Genomic DNA, 18,617 nt, shown 5'->3' with positions numbered 1-18,617 from the left:
CTGGAAACAAGAAAACCAGGCTTTAGTTGGAATGGTATATAGGAAATGCAAAAGAAAATTCCATAGAATCAGACAAATTTTCTTTCTACAGGCACATTTTAAATTATCATTTCACAGAAGCCAACGAGATACAATCCAGACCCCACTGCTGGAGGAAGCCTGCACTATATTGCTCTCTCTCTATAAAAGATTTGCCTGGAGTTCCTTTCTCTCCCTGCTTCTATCTAAGGTATTTGAGTTGGCCCCAGGAGGGGGACATTTTGCCCTTATGTTGTTCACTGCTCTAATCTGTTATCCTCAAGAACAGGAGGGCACCAGATCATTGTGCCAGTTACCCTCCCAAATCTCTAATTAATGTTGACAGTAAAATATTAGCCACAGCATTAACAACCAGATAAGAGAGAGTACTCCTGAGGTTTGCGCATCCCAGTCAAGAGGGTTTCATTAAAAAGAGACTTGTTACCAATAATACCAGACTATTTCAACATTTTCTTAAACTAGCACTAAAATAAAGATGACTCATTTATCTTTGTACCGCTATAAATAGTGGTTTGTTTCTCTTACCCCTATTTCCTTCCCTCCCACTGTCCTTCAATCAGATGTAAAATTTCTTTGTTTTTCCACTATGGGAGGATGGGGAGGAAAAAAAAAAAAAAAACATACCAGAAGCTCAAAAATTCTGTATTTAGGCTAGGTCTTTCTGCCACATCGCAGCATATGAGTTCCAAATATAGATGCATCCACCAGCTCCTCCGAGCAGCAGCATGGCCTACGCTTCCTGCAGGCCCAGAGGCACAGCCAAAAGCTGCACTTGGGAGAGAGAAAGCCGGTGGCCAAAAATGCAGCAAAAGCTCAGTTCTTCCCACAGCTTTCAAACAGTTGTTTTCATTTCGGTTACCTGCACTGCAGTGCACGTTGTCAGTATGTTTACACTACTATTTATATTAATACCTGACCAACAATCATTCCGCAAATATAGCAGAATCGTTCCAAAGACAATAAGGAACAACGCTGCTTCACTGCAAGGCAATGTTAAAAAGCAAAGCACCTCCTTGTTCTGAGAATGTCTTTGCAATAAAATTCATTGTCTTAGCATGTAATATCCTCCTAGGGCACGTGCTTCATGATAAAAATAACACAAACATCCTCCACAGTCCCAAGTCCAGAGTAACCCAAGCCCCAGTCACATATCACCACACCAATCTTTGGGTAGGACGAGAGAAGCAAAATACCTCCCAAGACACTCTTCTCCTACCAATTCTTCCAAGTTTTGCTCTCTCTCCCATAGCTTGCCAGTCTCCTTGTCCATTGTATGTCTTTTTCATGGCATTACAGATTTAAATTGTTTTTAAATAAAGCAAGCACAGCATCTTCATCTACATTTTAAGGAAATATTTATCAACACAAAGGCGGTTTCACCCTGTACAGCGTTTACAATGTTTTTTACCTTGAGGCTACATTAGGATTTGCTGAGAAATGGTATTTGGAATGACTTGTGAATCACTGCCAACTGTGGTTGCACCAACCATATTGCAAGGTTTGGAACAGCCGTAATCATGGGGTATTTCTGACACTGGGAGCAATTGGTCCAGAAGAGCAGTAAAAAAAGATGATCTGTTCTTTTCTCACTTAATCCCTTCTGTTGAAGCACTCTTAAAAATCAGAATAAAATATGAACTAAGATAACAGATGCCCTTAATGAGGCCCTCTGTTACTCGACTACAGCATCTCTGAAAAAAAAATACATATATAGATGCTGTTTCAGCAACTAAGACAATAGAATTACAGAGAGCAGAAACTTCATGATTCTTTGGAGTAGAGGGTTATCGTCAGACATGAAGGAATAGTTGGCATGCTTAGAGGCAAGGATTCAACTTGCAGAATACTAAGATATCATCTGTTTCTACTTCCCACTATACATTTCTTGACTCCAAACCCCACTCTCCTCCTAGGTAAATAAATAAATATCTCTGCAACTAATAGATTAAAAACATGCAAAGATAATTTGCACTTGATGAGAAAGCACATGTTTAAAAAGATTTTAATGCAGAAAAGTAATGCGCATTAAGGGAAACATGGAAACATCACCATTCTAGCTGGTAATTGCACTTTGTAAGAAGTCTTACAAAAAGTGCAAAATCAATCACATATGCTTTTAATTCTACCAAAAAAAAAACCAAACAAACAACAAACAAACAACAAACAAACAAACAAACAAACAAACACTGTAAAGACTCTACAGGGTATGTCCAAACCCTACTAAAGTCTTTTTAGACTAAAAAATCTCCATATTTAATGGAGCAGCCATTTTGGCTGATGTGTGCAATCCACAGAACACTGACGGCAGAGCTACTAGGTGGTGTTTCTGACTACCCTACTCTAAATGTCATTTGAACATGCTGAATACTACCTGGACGCTAGTTACCTTCATCTCAATAATTTCAAAAGGTTATGTATAAATGAACCAGTGATAAGTAAAACTTTGCAAAATACAAGATTTTTATCAGCAAACATTATTTGGCATTTGCTTCTTTCTCTAGGAAAAAGATCCAGCAACGAATAGTCTTAATGTAAGAAAAAAGCTTTATACTCAATATTTCCTAAGACCAGAATATTAAATCTAATGTCACTGTACATTCTTCCTTAAAGCAGATGTTTATTGTCCTCAGAAGGAATTAGTTATTGCAGTTGAAGAGTAAACCATTACAAAGTGGTTTGTAACGCAACTGGAGAAACTTCATATGCTAATTCCTGAATAATTAAAATGCAGAGAGCCAAACACAGATTTGTAGTCTAGCATCAGCATTTAATATTTTTTTTTAAGTTCTCTGTGTACCTTTACATGGTCAGACCACATTTTCACCCAAGGCCTAATGTGAACCTGCATCAGTTACCTCTCTTTACAAGCATGTTATTTGTAAATGTTGCATATATGCCTACGTTCCTCTAAGACAGGTTATGATAGACTATTTAGAGGCTTGGGAACTGGTTGTTAGGGATTTACAGATAACAATAAAATCCAAAGACTTATTTTAAAATTCAGTATGGAGTGCAATGTTTTTTAGTTCAAAATTGCCATCAACAATTATCATTTATTTAAATAAAACAAAAGAGGAGAGTCTCAAAAGAACTCTATGCATGTCACTCCTACCTTGACAAAAGAAACATATTTTTAAACTTCATACATCCCAGACAAATCACAGTAGGTCTCTAGTCACTTCAGTATACTAGAGGAGGAAAGGGGGAAGTTACACGTTTTCAGCCACTAACAATTTAAAATTAAGACAAGAACAAATATTGTTAGTAAAAGCAAAAGACAGTGGGAAAAGCTACTCAGCTTGTGGAATAACAATATTGTTAAATAGAAATGGTTGTTTTCTGAACACAGTCATTTTATAAAATGTACAGTAAAGCTTTTATATGCAAATTACCCAAACTCAGAAACCTTTCACTTCAAATTGAATTGAGAATAGCTTGAAGTAGAACACTTTAGTGAAAATGTGCTTAAAATGAACAAAATCAAGAAGTAACATGCACACACACTATCAGTGGAAAAAAAAAATAATCCTTGTAAATAAATATTTGATTGATGCGATGCTAACAACAACAAAAGATTAAAAATGGTTTCAAATATATTTAGATAGACTTTATATAGATGCATTTATTATTTGTTTTTTCATAAGTACTGATTAGATTTAGTAAACTACGGGTTTGGCCACCAAATATGTACCTACATTACATAAAAGATTAAAACTACTACAGTGGAAAATAAGTGGAAAAATGAGCGGAAAACCTCATAAACAGATATTATCACATTTAAAACTTCCCATTGCTAACATACTACAACAACACAATTTCCCTTCAGCTTTTGAACTAGATACGTATGATTCTTTCATTGTACTTTTACTCTATGGAGAGGTTGCAGTAGGCTGGAAACTGCTATTACAAAGCTCACATGGATTTTAAAAGAAGTTGAGTGTAAAACAACTGCTGTATCTGCTGTTTTCAAGAGCCTTAAGATGTATTTACCTTCGGGGTTTCTAGCCAGCCTGGGACCTCTAAAGATGTACCTGCTGAAAATGATAATTGACACAGACCACGTTATTGGAATGCCAGCTCCATTATTTTTTTTTTTCCTGTTATAAATTCCTGGTAATTTATTTAACAACTTTGATGAAACCAGCTGTGATCCAAATGTATCTGTTTGATTACATGTGGCTACTTTTGATTTGACTGCTGCATCAGGGCCTTGCATGAATCCAACTTGTGGTGCACTCGCTGACTAGGGCTGACAAAGAAGATGCAATGAGGTGGCCCACTGAGGTATCTCACTAGGGGTAAATAAAGAAAGAGCTAATCATAGGGCAAATGTGATGGAAGGAATGTGAGAGGAAAAGAAAGGCTATCATCAAGAAAAGGATGTAGCCCTTATCATAAAACCCACACATAGATTCTCAGTTTATTAAAACATTCATCCCATGGTAGTGACAGATCAATCTCTATGTAAAGCTAAGTCCTTAGTAAAACGATTTTGAATTTGCTTATTCATTGTATACTTCCTCATGGCTGAATATAGAAATTGGACTTTATTTGATGCTTGGAGGTTAATTCTCCCATTGGATTTGATCCTGGCTACCAATTACATGAGAAAGAGGCATGGAGACGTTTGTCTTAGGGCAAAACTTGGTCCTTAATTTATCAGTTTTTGAGAACAGAAGACAAATGTAAGTAGTAGCCAATAAAACACTCTGATAGACTTTTTAAGCTAAATAGCTCTCTTTCTCACATCAGCTAGGAATAAAGCTTGGAAAAAAAAATAAACTAAAAACATTAACAAGTCAAACATTAAAAATAAACATTAAAAATAAACTTGGGGCCAAGTAAACTCTAAATGCAACACATAGTTCCCTTACACTGAAAGTCTTAAATCTGAGAAGTTTTGAGTTGGACAGTCTGCACACCTAAGTTCGCCTATGTGAGAATATTAAAAAAACCAGTATTGATAATATTCCATATTTATCCCTGTCAAAGTGTACCTATAACATACAAATGAATATGACACCTGCATAATGACATAATTGTATACAAATTTGAAACACGTGTACCAAAACCAATAATACTTAGGGCATTCCCCAAAAAAAGACAAACTATACATTGAATAGTTAATATTTTAGTTAATTGAATACATTGAACATTGAATAGTTAATATTTTCTCTATAAATATACATGAAGTATTTTATTTTTTTCCAGAAAGTAAAGAATGTTTGCAGTCTGGCAGTTTTATATTGTGCCTTCACATGAAAAAATGCTATTATATTAACATTTATAATCTCCTTGCCATTAAAGCACCTGCAGTGAAAGTGTAGCTAAAAAGCAAGCTATGTTTATATTGGAGATAAGGCAACTTACTCTGACTGCAAAATAAAAAGGATAGTTCACTCTTTCAACTTATGAAGCATGTATGCTCAAACATATTATATGACTATCCTACTAGGTGCTGGCAGATAGGGCAGATAGGAAGATAGCCAAAGATTTAATTTCTACAGATGACATTGCACTCAAAAGATTCAAACAATAAAACAATAAGCAAATGCTGAAAATCGCTTACTTTTAAAACAACTTTTAAAAAATGATTCTGCAGATTCTTGTCTAGATTAACTGTGATGGGAGTTTGGTTCTACCTGCGCAAGCTTTCTGCAAACACTAACTGTATGGGAAGAGCTGAGGGTTTACACTTTAACATACTCTAAAGTATATATTGGTGGTAGGGGGATGGTTGGATCAGATGATCTTGGAGGTCTTTTCCAACCTTATGATTATATGACTTATTGAATGTTCCCCAAGACTTGTATATAAAGCTAACTCAAGATTTAAAGCAGGTTTTCATTTTAAAATTCGATAATCTTACCCCCTTCTTTTTTTTTTTTTTTTTTTTTTGTGATGGGTACAGCAGACAGAGTCTATAGGGCTATTTTTCAATTCTTGTGTGTTTTATTTCATTCAGCAACACTGTTCAGCCCCCTCCACACTTCTCTCCAGAATTTCCAAGCCACCTGAATGAAAACGGTACCCATCTCTTCGTTTCAGCCCATGTGTAATGACTTTAAAGACCTCACCGGCCTCCAGGCTCACATGGCACAGATATCACTTTAGACTTAGAAATTTCAGCCTTTGTACTTGTACTGGAGAGTGTAATTTTTTTGGATAAAAAAATGTCATGTGACACAATTCATTTGAGCTCTGTGAGGCTTACTTGTGTTTAGCTTGGTTAGCTTTATTGGAAAAGTAGAACCCAATATTTCATTTTGTAAATGTTTACTCCCCAAACTTCAGTGGTATCTTTAGCTTAATTCTGAAGTTTAATTCAGAGTTCATATGATGATTCAAAGTCTTTTAGATTCAATATTACCCAGCCTTACAAAATCATCAGGAAGATGTAGCAACCTGTGTACAAGATCTCCTCACCTGCATTTGCCACATAGACGGATGGTAATGAAAAGCCCACACCAAAAAAACAACCTGATGATGTTTCCTCAGTCATCAAAGAAAATTACTCACTTGGGGTGACTGAATGAGTAGAATTTGAGAGATGGCATTATAATTATAAGCCAGAAACTCAAATGTTATTATACTTCTTGCTAACTGATATTTCAACTGTTAATGCCAAACTCCATCTAACTCGTCTGAACACTTTTGCACTGTCTCTCTTTCTATTGCTAAATGTGTGTACAATACCATGAAGGAGACTTAGGTATATTGCAAAGGTTGTATTTTAAAATGATATGGGATTGATGCATTTGACTTTTTAAATCTTTCTCACTCTACTTCAGAAAAGGAATCTGAAATCAGTGTGGTTTTGCTATACTGTATCTTTCAGTGAAAGAAGATAGATATTTTCAGCATGAAAACGATTTATGAAGTTTTGCACATTTATTAAAAGCAATACTGCATAACACTTCAGGAAATATAACCCATCAGAAATCTTCTCATATTTATATCTAAGAAATGAATATTCTTTCCCCCCTGAGTAAAATGATATATACAATGGCAGGAGACTTAAACGCTAAAAGCACTTTCAATATTTTCAATCATTCTTATATATGTTCGTGTGTATTTCATTTCTTTTATTGGTAAATATGCAGTCTAACTTGCTAATAGAACACCGTTAATATTTAGCTTGATTTTTGAAGACAATATTGTCAAAATTTTCCTACCAACAGTATTCTAGTTGACCCTTCCCAAAGCACATACAGCTGGACCATGGCTGCATGGCCAATATGGAAGGAAAAGGAAGGAAAGGACTCCAGTTCTCTGAAGAAATAATCCTTTTTTCTCAACGTAGTCAAACACAAGCATTACGAACAGGAGTGAGGCCTTACTAGCCTCTTCCTGTTACAAAGGCAAAACTTTTTACACAAAAGTGTATCTGAGAGAGCAATACCTTTGCAATTAACAGGTTCTCACTTCCCTTAAAGCACCTCCACCTATGTGCTGCCTTTCCCTTTAGCGACACCAGGGAGGCAGAAATGTATCTAGATTCCTCAGTTCCTCTTCCCCAGTTGCTGCATTTAGTTATTTTACTGCCTAAAAGAAATAGCATTCTGTCTTAACTTTTTTCTACGTTTCTTTGTCTGGCTTGCTCTGGAACACCTTTTAGAATTACATCAATATGCAGAATACAGATATTCCAGATAATTAAGAAATCTGTTGTGGCATTCAGAACAAACAAAGCACAATTAAGCTAGGATGATAGCCAAAAAAAAAAAAAATAAAAATTAGGAAGCAGAAACAATTACAACTAGAATGTTTAAAAATTGTACCCAGCCTACACGGATCAATGCAACTCCTCTCCCCTAGTAGCAGCTTAACAAACAGTGACAAAAAGGGTGAGTGCTCCAGAACATCCCCAAGTGCAGTTGCTACCAATGTATTTTCTGTTCTTCCTATGATTTGAATGCACAGATTTTAAATATAAATGTATTTATAAGATTTACAGTATTTCCATAACATTTTGTATGATAAATCCAGACTAGATAACAAATACAAGACTGTAAAAAGTATGTTAATATCAATGATGCCTATAATAAAGCAAGAAAATCAAAGAATTTAGGATACCAAAGGAGGAAAAAAAAAGTCTTTTTTTTTTTTGAAAAGAAAAAAAAAAAACACATCATAAAGAATGTGAACAAATCAATAAGCAGTAGCACTATAGCCATTTCAATCCATGGATTAAAAGACCAAATAAAGGGGCAAAACTGCTTTTCACCTGTGACACAGCCACAGAGGCTCAGCGCCCACCAGTACACACATAAAAGTGACGAGTGAGTTGTCGTAGTGAAGAGCAGAGGTATACAGCCTTTATCAGATGAGAGGGGATTTGTCAGAGATTAATAGAATTCCATTGTAATATCCATATCTCACAAAGGCATACTCTGACAGGGTCCAATTACTTTCAACAAGCTGGGCCTGCAACACGGACCCTCTGAACCGGAATGGCCCTCCAATCTGTATGCTTTCGTTCAGACAGATAACACCAACGTGTTTCTCTCTGTGATCACTGCCTAACTTAAATGAGTTAATCTCGTTTTCCAGATGAATTGTTATTTTGTCTCCCGCAGGCTGTGATTACCGGATAAAAGTATTGTGTTAACAGGAGGGCCAGGGTCTTTTCAGCAGCGGATTCCACGTTCAGATAACCAGCCAGAGAGGGCTCTTTTTTTTTTTTTTTTTTTTTCTTTTTTTTTTTCCCTTATGTGAAGTAAGAAAGTGGCACTAACAGGAGAAAACTGTGAAATGACACAGAGATAAACCTTCCCAAATAATTATGTAACTTCGTCAGAGGTCGAAGAGGCAGTTTATCTTCATATTTCAAAAGAGTGTCCCAGTGAACCAATCCAGTTTAAGGACTACCTCTACATATTTTAAGAAATTATTTGCCTATCAGTTCATGCCTGCCCTTTCTTTCTCTAATGGCTCTTGCTTCTTAAGCCATTATAACTTGTTTGAGAAGTTCACATCAGAGGCTATCAGAATATAAATATTTGGAAGCACTGAAATATATCTGGGTAGTATCAGACAACAGGAAGAAGAAAACAAGCCCATGATTTCACAAACAGTTCTCTTAAGCTGATGAGGTAAGAACCATATGGTGAGAGTTATAGTCTACAGAACATTTTTTCTCAGCTAATGTATTTTCTCAGTGACAGCAGGGAGATTCTTCATTTCCTTTGCTAGATAAAGAAGAAAAAGCCTCACTATAATGCCCACTCTTAAAAAATATATCTTTGGGGGGTTAATGTAGAAGCACACACTCGAACAGCCAGTCATGTCTTGACCACCAGGAAAATTCTTTCAGGGTCAAGAATGAATCCCATTTAGACCCAATCCAGGCAAACTCAAACCCATGAACAGTAGCAGAATCACACTGACTTATGTCAAGTCTGCTTTTCATACATCTTCATCTGCATAGAAAAAAAATGAAAGTATTATGTTATTTTAGCATCCAGTGCCAAAAAGTACATAAAATTTGATCTCTGATTGTAATAGACTTCTTGAGTGGCTCTCTCAGTATGCCTAGATACACCTCTCCTGAGGTGGCTTACATCAACAATCTGGAACCAAGATGAAACATCCAGTTGTAGGCCAGGGCCTACACACTGCCCATGAAACGCAGTCAACAAGCTTATGAAAACTTCCTGACAGAAAGCCATAACTTTTGATTTCAAAAAGACCATATGTTCAACAAAATAAGTATGAATACCAGTGCATAATGTGCATCCAAAGCCCTTGGTGGCTCTATCCACCCTGTGGGCCAGGTCTGCTGCACAGCAGGCCCTACCAGGCCCAGGCCTTGGTTTTGCAGAGCCAGGGACCCAGTGAAGCCCTTCACAGCTGCCTCTACACTTCTGTGCCCACGTTTCTGCTCACAGGGAAGGAGAGACTGTGGCTGAAGCGAAAAGTAAATCTGAGGAATATCAGTCTCTACACAGTCTATTTGGACTGTCTTTTTTATGTAAAGAATAACTGACATCAGTAGATAAGAAAATCATTCATAGGTAGCCAGCTAAATTAATGAGAAGATAACATGTTTTGGAGACTTTCTATATTACGGAGTTTTAATATTTAATATCTCATAAAGAAGTGACTATCTGTGCAGCTTGAACCACAGTCACTGCATCACTGTCTTCCGTCTTGATCAAGTTGGCAGTATCCCCACTTCCGGCCAGAGGGTAGTAAATTTAACCTCCATACTGGGAACAAAATTCATAATCTGTCATTTAAAGATCCCTGGTATTTTTCAAAATGGGTAGATGATAACCTAATGGTTTACATTCTCTTAAAAAAAAAAAAAAACAGGCTTTAGGATTATGCATTACATACAACAGGATGCAAAATGTCTATACAGTGTAAGCAAACAGTCAATCACATGCTATTTTTGGAAAAAAGCAAAGAAAAAAAATCTAAGTACTCAGGGTGTAAAACCAATGTTACAGACAAAACATGTCTTTGCTTTAGGTGAATAGAAAAGATCATTTTTGCAAGTAGGAGCCTCCCTCAGGTATACAAGGAAACACATCTGTTCGCTGGGCAACAAAAAGACACATTCCTCTCCTCACCTCCACCCAGCGCCGCAGTTTATTCTACTTAGCAGGAGACAAGTGATGCAGCTAGGAGAGTGTGAAGTGCTCCTATGCATCATCATAAACAAGATAAGCAGGATTATTTCCTAAATTACAAACACCTACACCTGCAACAAATCACCGAGAGGAGCGGGTGATGCTGTGGGTGCAGCACGGGCACAAAGATGTGTGCTTTTAGCAGGCTTTTATCAATGCTGCTGCTGCTTTAGGAGCAGGACACTGGTGTGACTTTCTGGTTACACGTTGACTTTGCCTTGTCTTTGTCTGAAGAAGGAAGGAACAGTATATTTCTGTACTTTTTTACACGTGTTTTGATTGCACTGTTTCTCTTGACTTAGTAGAGGAAAGGGTAGGCCTCAATAGAGATCTCGGAGGCCATCGGTTCCCTGAGGTACGGCCTCAGTAGGAGGATTTTTTTGTTGTTGTTTTTCTTGCTTAATTAACAGATCAGATGTGGGAATAATTATGAATAAACATCAGGCAATGTCATTTAGAGACTGGTCACTTTGACTAACCCGTGATGAGTCTATACAGAGCCACACAAGGGATTAAGCTCTCAGCACAGCTGTAACCAGCGCTGAGCACATCCTGACTTTGTTCTCTGTGCAGGGCACAGCCCTGACATTCTGCTTATTACATCAAAATTCAGAGTTTCCAGTGAACAGTCCTATTTCGGATCTCAATGGAAGCTAATAGTGGTCCTCCTCACAATAACAGTCTTTTCCCAAACAAAGCCAATATTGGTATAGCAGAAATGATGCTAGTAAGAAGTGATGTGAATTGGTAACAAAGAAGCTTGATCAGCATGATGGAGACAGTCACAGACACAAATTAAATCTCAGACAGAAATTAATTTCTCATTCATTTTTCTGTAAACCAGTGCTACAAAACACTTTGTAAAAGTTGCAGTGAAGGTAGCAGGTGGAAATTATATTATGTCAAGAGCTAAAAATATTCTCTGTGAAGAAATTTTAAACACATAAACTTTTCCTTTTTTTTTTTTTTTTTTTTTTTTTAGTGCATCAAAATACATGCACAGCAGATCTGTGTTTTGCTACATGGTTCTACTTTTTTAAATTGCCCGTCTTTTTTACTCGGTAGTGTTATAAACATAAAATTGATAAAATGGACAGCATTCTTTCTAAGCTAGCTTACATCTCTCCCTTTATGAAAGCTTCCTAAACATGCAAGCACTCCATAAAAAAGTAACTGGTGCATGCAGAAGCAATGCAGTTCACAAATGAAGCAGTATAATGTCAATGGTTTGAAATTGTTCAGTCTCAGTTGTTTTCCAAGTCAATGCACTGGCAGTCTTGCCTGAATGCAACTAGTCAATAGAGGGAAAATAAATAGAGCATTTCCAGAATTCACCCATCAGCACTGAAAAGTGTCTGCTTACTATTACACAGTTTTAACATGTCATAATCATTTTTCACAGTAAAGAAACCCTCCTCATACCTTGGACAAAGAATGAATGACTATTTTAGCACCCTATCATTTCTTCTAATAGAAATTCCAAGCAAAGTGCATTGATTATAGTATTGTAAATAGCATGTGGCATTAAAGTAGATTGTGAATCCTTCAGCCTAATTTTAATGCTACATTATGAATAAAAAATTCTGATTTGGATATTTAAAATCAGAGACTTCTGTATTTGGGCTTTATTTAACATCTCTTTAGGTATCTGTACATTTTAAGAGCTCCCTGTAATTTCAGGTAGAGTTCAAGAGCACAATTTATGCACACAGTATTATTCCCATACAGAATCCTATTGACTATTCAATTGGGTAAGTTTTGCTCATACAGGTAAAAGCTTTAGTGGCACAGCTATATGACTCTAAGCACCCATACATCACGAAGCAGAGGGATACAACTGTCCATATCTTTCTATCTTTTATTTCTCCCATGCCTGTACGATACGCTATGTCAAATAGCACCACTAGGTTGAATACTACACAAAGAAAGAAAGGAAGCAGACAGGACAGCCACATTGCTACACTTTCCTTTTGAAAAAACAGGTTATGCCTGCTTCTCCAAGCATCTAGATGCTAAATTACATCTAAGGTGCTATGCCTACTTAGATAAAGCCCTTGGAATGCCACATAATTACAGAAAGGATCTACCATAGTCAGAAAAAAATAAAAATAAAAAAGAAGTATATATTTTCCAATCCCCTGCCTTGTTATCTGTCACCTGGATGAAAATCACATAAAAAAATAAAAAGAGGGGAAAAAAAATCCCCTTCAGACCCAAGAACAAACTAACGCCCATGGATATAAATGTTACAATAAAAGAGCAGGACAACTACTAGCAGAGCTTTTATAGCTTAACAGTATTTTGACAACAAATGTTCATATTTCATTTGAAATTTATGAAACCTTTGTGCCTGTAATCCCATGAGCAGCTACATGGTAAATGAAAGTAGCAGGCAGTCTAGATTAATAATATTTCGCTTCATACTGGAAGAGCATTCTAAGGAAAAGAAATCTTGCTTTATCTGCTCTCCCACTTTCCTTTTTTATTTTTTATTTTTTTACAGTCTCTGTATTGGAGCAGATTCAGAGTTCTAAAACCTGCTTGCAAATAGCCACAGATGCCTTATTAATTTATGAGAAACTGAAGGACCCATCACAAGATATAAGCAAGCAATTTAGGAATAGCAAGTACAGGCGTATGATACATGGCAAAATACTACAGTTCCTAGTGTTAGTGAGCTACCAGTGGTTTAAATCAAGTTCAAGGGGAATACCTGGAGTAAGCTCCTGTACTTCCTAATCTAATAAAAGAAATGATATGAAAAAAAAAAAAAACACGTTGCCCTATGAATCATAACCTTTGCTTTCACATTTTCACAGTTTAGAAATACATGTATGCTAAAAGCTCAAGTGTGGCTTCTTGCACTTAAATGTATGAGTGCCTAAGTGTCTCTTTCACCAGCTCTATTTATCTTCAAGCATATCCAACATAAATAGCCATTTTTTTTTCACTTTTTTAAAGTAGTATCTTAGTGCAAGCTATCTTGGCAAACCTGATGTGGGCTAATTATGTGCCTAGAAAGCAGATACTTATTAAAATCCTTATATCTTTTTTGAATTCTCTTGTGGACTTACCTCATATGCACAAGGAGTACTAGGTTGGTAAGGACATACTTTGATTTACTGTTTCATAACAAACAACAAATCAAATGAAATTTAAGGGAGAAACAAAACAAAACAAACAAACAAACAAAAAACAGCTTATTTCAGCTACTGGAAGTACATTTCTTAAAGACAGTTATTAAAAACAGTCCTTTTGACCCCTTTCCATAAAAACTACGACCTTTGTTCAACTATTCTAAATTTCAAGTATTTCTGTAGCATTTCATTTTCTGAATTTTGTCAAAGCTTAACACTTTAGCTTTTGAAAAAAAAGAAATCTGAAAAGGAAATACTGAATTTGCCATTAAAAAAGTTAAGCAAAAATTCATAGGTATGTGATCTGTAAGATACTGCAATAACAAAAATACTTGCTAAAGAAATAGGCATGTAGGTCAAAAATATTGTTCACTGGTGGGTGAAAGGCCAGGAAAACACTGGGTGAACCAGATACAGCTGGGGAAAACTGAATGATGGAACAGAGAAAGAGTAATACAATAGCAAAGTGAAAAAGAGAGCCTAGAGAAACTGTTTTACTCACCCAGTAAAACAGGTAAAACAGTGCATTAGACAGCTTTAGGAAAAGGACACAGAAGATACAGAGGTAAAGGGGGGTACCTGAGAACAACATTACTGTGGATGCCATGTCACTAAGGGGCTTTGCCATTTCCAATCTATTGGACTTACAAAGAGGTAGAGATATCTGGCTAGGGTACTGAAAATAAATTACAAATAAACCTTGTTATCTGTGACATGCATACGAACTACTTTCGTGACTGAAAGAGATTCCAGAAAGACATCCTCATCATAAAGGTCTAAGACTTGCCATCTGGAGCAGACCACTGGTCAATATTTTGGTAGTGATGAAAGGAAGAAGTGTTTCTGGAAGATATTGCCAAGAAGCGAAAGACAAAACCCGCCAAACTTACAGTCCTGTGTTTTCACTAATATATTGCAATTAATGTTTACCACCAAGAACAGAAGATAAGAGCTATATTGCTTGAGCTCTTTCCTCGTAAGAACACATTGGATTTTCAAATATATTAGCATCCAAAGAAAGGCTTCCATCAGCATCTGTGCTGAGTGGGTTCAATAACAGTCTAACCAATTTACTATAAAACTTTCATGGAAGCATTACACACCTGCATCAGGTTCACAGTTTTATTAATTTACACTGATTTTATGGTTTCTTGAAGTTCTTACTTCTGAAAGAATGAACCGATATTCAAAGAAAGCTGAGTCTAGTGAGAAAATGATCTGCTTAAACACCATTCAGTCTCATAAAAGAGTAACTATACAGTAGTTATAATACTACCTTCTATAGTCATAAAAACTGATATAGGTATAATCAGCTAAATCAGTTAATAACTTCCGTTTCTTCTAATGCAGGAAAAAAAAAAAATACTGATCAGCTTTGTGGTTTAAGTACTAATTTGGGGATTTGGGGCCAGAAGGCAGAGGGGCGCATGCTGGAAGAAAGCAGGCCAAAGGGAGTTTGGGGTTTGTCTTTCTAAACAGAAAGGTCCAAGCAGGGATTGCACTTCTGAGTTCTCTTTCAGGATGCTCCATGGCAACATATTGAAGACAGGCATACTTTCCAAAAGACTGAAGCATTAATGTATTTTAATATTAATATATTTTATGAAGTGAGATTTGATCAGATCCTGCACGGCAGCCAACTAAGTCCAAGAACTAACTTTAATTTCTACACTTAGGTTTGGCCAGCAATTCAGACAAGTATACACTGTACAATATTATATTACTTATGATAGCAGAAACTATTCAATTATTGAGTAGCTATGCACCTATCCAGAGGCTAAAATCCAACTCCGTTATTTACGCTTACGTAATAATTCCATGATAGTACATCTCCTCTATTACCCTACACATAAGCACAGTTTATTTGCAATAACCGATATTTTTTAAATCTCCCCAAGAAAAGACAGTAACGTGTACAGCTGTGCATCAATAAGATGAGAAACAAGAGTGGTGTGGAAGAAAAACTTGTGTGAAGTAGAGTGGATTGTTTCCTACAGGTAATCAAATGGCTTTGCTAAGTAAGAACTAACTGCCCCACTCTCCTAGACCTAGACCACTCTCCTGCACAGGTCTAGTTTCTTATTTGTTTAGACTTCAAGTCTTTCAAGCTAAGTAAATGGACTGAAGCCAGAAAGTTTGCAAGTTTGTGTACTTTCAAGTAAAAAAAAACAACTGTAAATAAATTGGGAATTCTGGGGAATGGAGTGTGCTTAACCTGGACCTGCTCTGAACTTATTTCCCAGCTGCTTAAACTTTGGTATTACCCCAAGAAACAAACAAAAACTTTTAGTGAGTAAACAGTGGTCATTGGCTCTTACGGCAGTTCCAGAAGAGCAACTCCAAGAAAGAAGCTGTTGTGACTTCGAAGTATCTCAGTTCCAGAGACTATTTTTATCATCTGCAGAAATCACGTTTCTACATGTGTACATAACTTCAAAAATAAAGTTACACTAAAGTAGAAAGCCTAGCCCAAGGAATTTCTTTTTAACTTTAATTCTCCCAATAATTTCTCCACACTAAAATTAGATTAATCAAACTCGGACAGTTTAATATCAGAGCACTGTCTTTAAAGGTATATTTCCTAAATAAGAAAATATGCATTTTTCAAACAGTGACGTCTGTATTGTATGCTTGAAGTAGAGAAGGATATGGGGGAATCTGATAAAACTTGGGGTACTAAATCTTGAATATACAGGAAAAAAAAAAAAAGAAAGGAAAAAAAATCACTTCAAGAAAGAAATACCACATAATGATTTGGGGGCTGAAAAGGAACAAAGTAACCAGGTAAAGAGACCAGGATCAAAACACCAAAGCTGTACTTTACTCATCCCGATAAGGCTATTTTTTAAGCTGGATTTGTCACAGACAAAATGCATCCGGCAATATACTCGTACCATGATGTGAAGTTTACTTCAAGGTATGACACAGAAAGGAGTAAAGAAGTGAAAGAAGTCAATGAGAAATTTAATATTAATATCAGATAGGTCCATACTTCTGTAATGGATATGATTTCACTTAGGTGAACTCTCTATGGATTTTATGACCACTCTTCTCAAAGGGCCCAGCTGGGTATTCCTTCTGTCCTTCACCCCAGTGTTCTGGGCCATTGGGTGACCTCAGATTGTACTGCTGGCAGTTTTTAAACAAAAATTCTGGTCTCAGTTAAGAATTATACTCATAAAAAAAAAATATTTATATTTTAGTAAATTATATCATAAATCAAGACACAGTACTCTCACAGAGTCCTAAATCACTTTCCTATGCCACCCACAAAGACCACATTAACAAGGAGTGTTGATGCACAGATAACAGCTACCCATCCAGCAGGCATTTATTGGGTTTTCTCCCATCTTCCAACCTCATAAAGTTTGAATGTAAACTTCCCAATAAAACGTAGACAAAAAATACAGCTACAGCTATTAGGGAACCCCAAAACCATAAAAATGCACATACCTCTGAATGCCTGACGTTTCATTCCAAAACTATTAATTGTTTATAACATTTAGCTGAACAAATGCTTTAACATATTAAACAGTTGAAGGCAACAGTAGCTCAGATTTCCAATCTGATCTCTCTTTTGCCATTTTAGAGCAACAAAACAGAAACCCAAATGAAAGCCAGGACTTTTTTTTTTTTCTTCCATTAAAAAACCAACCAACCAACCAAACAAACAAAAACTAATAAACTTTATAAATAGATGTATTTCAGATGTAGAGACTAAAATCTATTTGCATTTCATCAGCCAAGCATTAATAATGTTGAACATAAACACAAATTCTATGAAAGTATTATGAATGTGGTAGCTGTACATTCATTCCAACTAATACCTTTTATTTGTCTTTATGGCATTAGACCAGTTCTACAACACACAAGAAAAAGAAATAGTCTCTGGTTTTTTTTGTCTGTCTTTCCACAGGGAAGATGAAGACTGGTCTGGTTTTGGAGAGTAGTTTAGTGCTAGTGGTAGTTTGGTTTTCCCCCATGTGTGTCTTCCCAAACTATACTGAAAGAAGTAAAAAGAAAACTATCCTGATTTTTCTCGGCAGAAGTGGATGGGGTTATAAATTGCTCTGAAAGCTCCCTTGACTTTAAAGTGATATCAGATTATGCTCCTTTACATCAGAAAACTGCCTTCTCTGCTAAGGATGATTTGTCCCAGTGCTGTGTATTTCCTTAGCTGTCATCTTCTGCTACTCATACTCTTTCCTATTCCTCATACTTGACAATTTATTTTCTCTCTACCCATTCCTGCACCCCTCCAATTTCTTCATCCCTGGACAACACCAGTTTAAACCAACTAAAAGCCAAGATGAAACATAAAGGGTACCCACCACTAATCTTGGTTTACTTATGTGTTATGCTTCATTTTGGCCATCTTAACTACTACACAACTTACAAGAGAAAGGTTTTGCCCCTTCATAAATTAAATAAAATGATAGCATGAGGGATTCTGAGTAAACCTTTGACATGATATCAATTATAATAATTCATATAGTGAAAAAAATGACAATAATTTAGAACTTTAGTTAGATTTAGGTAGATTTTGATGGAAGTCTCCTTCTTCATCTGCAGGTTTTGTAGTTAGAAATTTCAATTGCTGCCTTCAAGAAAAGAAATCTAGGGCCAACAAGGAAAATAAAAACAGTCAGTTTAAATGATGTATCAACCAGGGAACCATAAGGTAAATTGAGATATATACACTTACGTTACAAGTAATTCATGGCAGTCAAGACTTCTGTTTTCTCGTATAGAATCAATACATGGCTCAGCTTCTTCAAGAGAAGCAAAAGTAAAACATATCCTA

General features: G+C 36.2%; 1 protein-coding gene across 11 annotated transcripts in view; it reads right to left on the bottom strand.

Annotated features, from left to right (window-relative positions):
* Window positions 1–18,617, bottom strand: part of WWOX (WW domain containing oxidoreductase) — a 508,525-nt gene that overhangs the window by 237,425 nt on the left and 252,483 nt on the right. The window contains exons 9-10 of one of the 11 annotated variants that reach the window (XR_014588993.1): window positions 18,519–18,614; window positions 7–18,430 (exon numbers count right to left, since the gene is read on the bottom strand). The exons of 9 other annotated variants lie outside the window; for them this stretch is intronic. Coding sequence is in view for 1 of the 2 variants with exons in the window: in XM_083851628.1 (XP_083707754.1) it covers window positions 18,588–18,614 (27 nt within the window). In the remaining variant the exon portion in view is untranslated. Of the gene's footprint in view, window positions 1–6; window positions 18,615–18,617 lie in introns of those variants that run through there. One more of the 11 variants, XM_083851628.1, reaches the window with a different exon arrangement.

Source organism: Anser anser (genome assembly GCF_964211835.1).
Source record: "Anser anser genome assembly, chromosome: 11".
In the NCBI taxonomy this organism is placed as follows: Eukaryota; Metazoa; Chordata; class Aves; order Anseriformes; family Anatidae; genus Anser; species Anser anser.
The sequence above is the reverse complement of the archived record's forward strand: the minus strand, read 5'-3'. Positions and strand labels throughout refer to the sequence as shown.